General features: G+C 39.0%; 1 protein-coding gene across 1 annotated transcript; it reads right to left on the minus strand.

The window, feature by feature from the left end:
• Positions 1–3,247: 3,247 nt before the first annotated feature.
• On the minus strand, positions 3,248–4,240 carry LOC141658903 (uncharacterized). The gene is made up of 2 exons (XM_074465648.1): positions 3,950–4,240; positions 3,248–3,724 (listed from the first exon to the last, which is right to left on the minus strand). Exons 1-2 carry the CDS (start codon positions 4,238–4,240, stop codon positions 3,248–3,250), a joined length of 768 nt encoding a protein of 255 aa, XP_074321749.1.
• Positions 4,241–5,990: the final 1,750 nt, after the last annotated feature.

The following is a 5,990-nucleotide window of genomic DNA, read 5'->3' on the forward strand; positions in this document are numbered from 1 at the left end:
ATAAGTCTCTGTAGTTGACGGTTCAGCAGTTCTTAACGACCTTATAACTCGTTTGCATGATTCATACGCTAATTGATTGTTGGTTATTGCATTAAAATGGTTTAGGCTATTCAGTTTGCAATTCGCTCTGAGATTGAACTCGTTCCATTAGGTCATTAGATCGAGTCTAGTTCTTGCTTGGGGACAAGCAAGGGTTTGGTTTGGGGAAGTTTGATGCGTGTCATTTATATGATGTTTTACACCCCATTTTACACGCATTTCAGAGCTCATTTGTGTAGTTTAAGCTACCATTTCCCCTATTTCCGTCTACTTTCGTGTTTTTGTACATTATTGCAGGAATGTGAAGAATTCAGCGGAAATCACGCTAAATCCGTCCCCGAGTATCCTGCATTGCATTTGACGTGAAGTATTCATTTAAGGAACGAGCTTGGTGCGCATTTCAAGGCCCAAAAGACGAATCCACGAGAAATTAGAAGTCAAGTGTCAGCTACTTCAGTCGATCGACCACTGCCTTCAGTCGATCGACCAACCCACGGGCTCCAGTAGCTACTGTTCAGCATAGCCCAGTCGATCGACCAGTCACAACAGTCGATCGACCAAGACGCTACCTCATACGAGAATTAATAGATCGAGAAACTTGAAGCCCATTGTATTTTAGGTTTTGGAAATAATAGCTTCGTTGTATTCTATATAACGTAAGCTAGGTATTCAGAATAATCATCAAGTTTGACATCCAGTTACATTCAGTTTTTATCAGTTTTAGAATATCAAATAATTAGGGCTCGGAATATTGTTTCGCATTGGATTTTCGTTCGTGCTTTTAATCTTTCCGTTGCAATTCCTCTGCAATTTCGGTATTCCCTTGTTCTTATTTCAGTTCATCTTTATCGCGTTGATAGTATAGAAATTGCTAGTTAGTTTCTCGAAGCCATAATTATCGCTTTATGCAAATCCTTTATTCCGTTAATTCAAGCATGAATTCAGTAATTTTAATCTTTAATATTATTGTTATTTCCATCGTAGTCATGAGTAGCTAAATCCATCGTGCTAGGATGTAGGGGAACTGTAGGATTAGGCGGCATTAGAATAGTGGCCTGAAATCGCGTGTTGATCAATCGACCGCCATACCTGGTCGATCGACTGACCACGTGAGGTGTTACCTTCGTTTTAATTAATTTTACTGTTATGTTTGACGAATCGAATGCATGCGACTAGTTAATTGTTTAGTATTTGACTGACCCATTAGATCGAAAGATAGGGAAAGTTGTTAGACCATCAATTAAAATGCCTAAACTATGCTGAGATCGAAAGATAGGTAAAGTTTAGGTTGTTAGTCACTTTTCAGGACGAAAGTCAGTATTAGTGATATTAGGGACTTGTAGCGAGATCGAAAGATGCTACTTGTTAAGAGTGGACCGTGAGGACCTCTTGTTTTCCCGCCTCATGTGTTTGATTTAGACCTACTTAGTTTGCTGCCGCCGAAACTATAAGTGAACCGACCATCCTAGTACCCTTCTTTTATCTGTTTTATCCGTTTATTTAGTTTATTGTCTTTTATTGCCTATTAGCTATAGACCAAATCAATTCAACCCCCACATTCGTTACCTTAGACTAGAATTAGAGAATTATTAATTACATTCGCCTCCCTGTGGTTCGACTCTGTTACCACTAGCTTCTGTTAGTCTTAATAGGAAATATAAATATTATTTTTGGTACTCACAACGACGGATATCACTTAAGCAGCAATTGTGTAAGTGGTTTAGCAATTTTAAAAACCGGCGGTAAAAGCCAGCATGACCAAGGAAACTCCTAACTCCCTTAACATTCACGGGAGGAGGCAATTGCTCAATCACTTGCACCTTTGCTTTATCAACCTGAATACCCTTATCAGACACTAAGTGTCCAAGGACAATGCCCTCATTGACCATAAAATGGCATTTCTCCCAATTTAGCACTAAATTAACTTCAATACATCGCTGTAAAACTTTCTCAAGGTTAGACAGACAATCATCAAAATCATTACAATATACGCTGAAATCATCCATAAATACCTCCATAATAGACTCTATATACTCAGAAAATATCCCCATCATACACCTCTGAATGGTAGCTGGGGCATTACACAATCCAAATGGCATTCTACGATAAGCAAAAATACCATGTGGGCAAGTAAAAGTAGTCTTTTCCTGATCGTCAGGATGGATTGGGATCTGAAAGAAACCTAAATATCCGTCTAAATAAGAGAAAAAATTATGTGAGGCTAGTCTTTCTATCATCTGATCAATAAAACGGAGAGGGAAGTGATCTTTCTTAGTGGCGGCATTTAATTGTCTATAGTCAATGCACATCCGCCAACCTGTTACTACTCTAGTTGGTATTAATTCATTTTTCTCATTTCTCACCACCGTAGTCCCTCCTTTCTTAGGGACTACCTAAACTGGACTTACCCACTTGGAGTTGCCAATGATGTAAATAATACCTGCATCAAGTAGTTTCATCACCGCTGCCATAACCACATCCTGCATCTTCGGATTCAACTTTCGCTGACCCTGCTGGCAAGGTTTATGTCCTTCCTCTAGCTCAATTCTGTGCATACAAATGTCAGGACTGATGCCCTTAAGGTCATCTAAACTGTAGCCTAGAGCCTTCCTGTTTTTCTTAAAAACGACCAACAAAGCAGAAAGTTGGTTATCATCAAGTTTAGCATTAACAATAACAGGATATTGCTCAGAATCATCTAAGAACACATATTTAAGATGAGTGGAAGAGGTTTATGCTCTGGTATCTTTACCTCAGCAGCAAAAGAGGTTTCCAAAATGGCGTTTACCGTCTCACCTTTCTCAATAGTGAACTCCTTACCTTTCAGAGCAGCTTTCATCGTCTTGTAATCAACCTGCTCATCTTCTGCAAAATCATCAAGAGCTATCAAAGCTTCTAACGGGTCCCCAAGAAGGGATCTCGTTCAATAATCAAATATAGATTAATCTACAATGTCTACAGCATAACATGTATCCTCTATCATAGGCTTAGCCAACGTGCTAGCCAAATTAAAAGTAACCCTGTCATCCCTTACCTCGAGAGTCAAACGTCCTTGTTTGACATCAATAATAGCTCCTGCAGTATGCAAAAATGGCCTACCCAAGATTATGGGAATCTGAGTATTCTCGGCCATATCCAATACAATGAAATCAACAGGTATAAAGAATTTACCAATCTTAACAGGAACATCCTCTAATACACCTAGAGGTCACTTAACTGTTCGGTCAACCATTTGTAGGGTGACATTGGTAACTTTAAGATGCCCCATATTCAGTTTCTCGCAAACCGAATAGGGCATGACACTGACACTGGCACCCAAATCACATAAAGCTTTATCTATTACATGAGTGCCTATTGTACAGGGAATTGAAAAACTACCAGGATCCTTCAATTTTGGTGGAGACTTGCTTTGTAGGAGTGCACTACACTCTTCTGAAAAAGCAATGGTCTCTACCTCGTTAAAGCTCCTCTTACGGGTCAAGATGTCCTTCATAAATTTAGCATAAGAGGGTACCTGGGTAATTAGTTCGGTAAAAGGTACAGTTACCTGAAGATTTTTGACGATCTCTAAGAATTTACCAAATTGTTGCTCGACTTTTGTGTTCTTTAGGCGCCCTGGAAAAGGAACCTTGATAACGATTGGCGGGTCAGCAACTTTACTCTTCCCTTTGTCAGAAATAGACGCCTTATCAGCATTAGAAGGCGATCCAATAGCAATAGATGACGGATCAGTAACCCCGTCTGGTGAAAAAGTCGATCGACTAACTAAACCAGTCGATCGACTACTTTGCTCAGTCGATCAACCACTTTTTTCAGTCGATTGACTATTTTCAGTCTCGCCAATTTTCTGTTCTGCGGTTTTAGTCGATCGACCATCAACTTCAGTCGATCGACTTTTTTCTGACGTTACAGCAGCTTCGTCAACTGCTTTTTCTTCCGCATCCACATCTAACTCCTCAATTATGACCTCTTCAACACTCTCAGGCATCACGGGTCCATCATAAGTAAGACCGCTTCGAAGATGAATCGCATTTGCCGTGTCATGTGGCTTCTCAGGCTGAGACGGCAATGTACCTGGTTGTCTACTTGAAGTGGATAGTTGGGCAATTTGATTGTCTAACATCTTGTTATGCGCCATTAACTGAGTGATAAGTGCCTCTTGTTTTTTGTGAGGCTGCCATCTGTTGCTGTAGAATGGCATTTATGTCAGATAGGTCATTGTTTTAATGTTGTTGACCTCCTTGATTGTTCCTCTGATAACCACCTTGTGGTTGATTTCCCCGATTCTGAGGAATAGTATATGTCTGACTCGGACCTTGTGGCGGTGGTGGAGTTGGATTGAGAACATTCTGACTTCGATAGGAGAAATTAGGATGCTCCCTAGTCCTCTCATTGTAGAAATTGGAGTATGGTGTACCTTGCTTGAAGGACTGGAAGGCGTGAACCTGCTCAAAGGGACTCATACTGTAACACCCCCATTTATTTAGGAGCCTTTATCTAGACATTCCCAAATAAATAGGACTGTTACCATCTCGGTTTCCCGAGGTAGTGAATAACAAAGTCCAACTCACCAAAGTACTTTAAATTAAAGCTTAATGATTACATGTTTATTACAACTTAACAAACTAAAACTTAATATAAAATACAATACATCTCGCAGCGGAAATAAATAAAGTGATGTAATTGTTCTAGGTGATCTAGACTTCAACTATGGTCCAAGTCGAGCTCTTCTCCCAATGCTCCCAAGTCAGCTAATCTTTAGTACCTGTCAAATCTGCTCCCCATAAAACGGTTCACCGCAGGTATTCACGAATACACAGTCAACCGCGAGGTTGAGTAGGAATAAATACTAACAACAAAAACATACAATAACAATCCAATTTCCTTTTTACGTTGCACAACCCCCTGACAACGTGCTCCTCCCTTTTACTTATCACACTTAAGCCAAGTACTACTCGTTACACTAATCATCCCGCCAATCCCTGGCCGGGGCAGCCTCAACCCGAAGGTGAGTAAACACACACTATATTACAAAAAGGTAATGTCTGCCTCAACATATAGTTGAGTAATATCCACCAGATGGCCTCGCACCAATCTGGGCCCGCTCGAGTAAATACGATAAAATATCGCCTGCAGTCGAATAAATCTGAAATACGTCACCCGAAGGCTCTTACCATGACGTCTGCCAATATAACCGCAATAATAATCTACATCACCACGAAGGGATGTCTGTCAGTATTAAACTGAATAACCAATGCAATAACAGTAACTCCATCATAACTAATCCAACCAATATATACAATATAATTTTCCCTTCCAGCAATTTCAATGATATCAACCAACACAATTCTCATATGATCAGTTCATTTTAATATAAATCATCCAACAAATATTATCGAGTAACAGTTGAGTAGGATTTATCCCTACCTGATCAACAAGTCTAATTAATGCAAAGCAGGTCCAAGTAATTAGGAAAGCGAATCCAATAAGCAATGCTTCTCAACAAACCCGTCACCTTGTGACGACTCCTAGCTAGTTGTTCCTTCTCTTTTCTCTTATGTGAATTACTTGTGTCTTATGATCAATAAAGTCTATTTATATAGGTAGGTCATAGGTATAAGGAAGCAATTAGGAAACTATATAGCTACCATATTATTATTATCATTATTGTTATACAAATACGACTATTATTATACAACTATGATTATTATTATTATTATTATTCAAATACAATTATTATAATATAATTACACATGCTATTATTATTATTATGAAATAATTTACTCGAGCTATACTCAGCACGCAGCCCAATGCACACGGCCCGACAATTAATCCCGACTCTGTCACTATTTTATTATTATATTTATCCCGTCCTATTTTCTATTATTAAATATAAATGCCTTTAATTAATTATTCGAATTGCGTAAATTAGTTATATAGACTTCACTAAA

This window comes from Silene latifolia, chromosome 1 (assembly GCF_048544455.1).
Source record: "Silene latifolia isolate original U9 population chromosome 1, ASM4854445v1, whole genome shotgun sequence".
Classification (NCBI taxonomy): Eukaryota; Viridiplantae; Streptophyta; class Magnoliopsida; order Caryophyllales; family Caryophyllaceae; genus Silene; species Silene latifolia.

What these genes read in the sequence shown, in the direction of transcription:
- LOC141658903 (XM_074465648.1), bottom strand. Translation starts at nt 4,240, where the DNA reads ATGCCATTCTACAGCAACAGATGGCAGCCTCACAAAAAACAAGAGGCA. An exon ending in AAGCAGTTGACGAAGCTGCT is followed by an intron (nt 3,725 to 3,949) that starts GTAACGTCAGAA and finishes AATGCTGATAAG; the next exon opens with GCGTCTATTTCTGACAAAGG.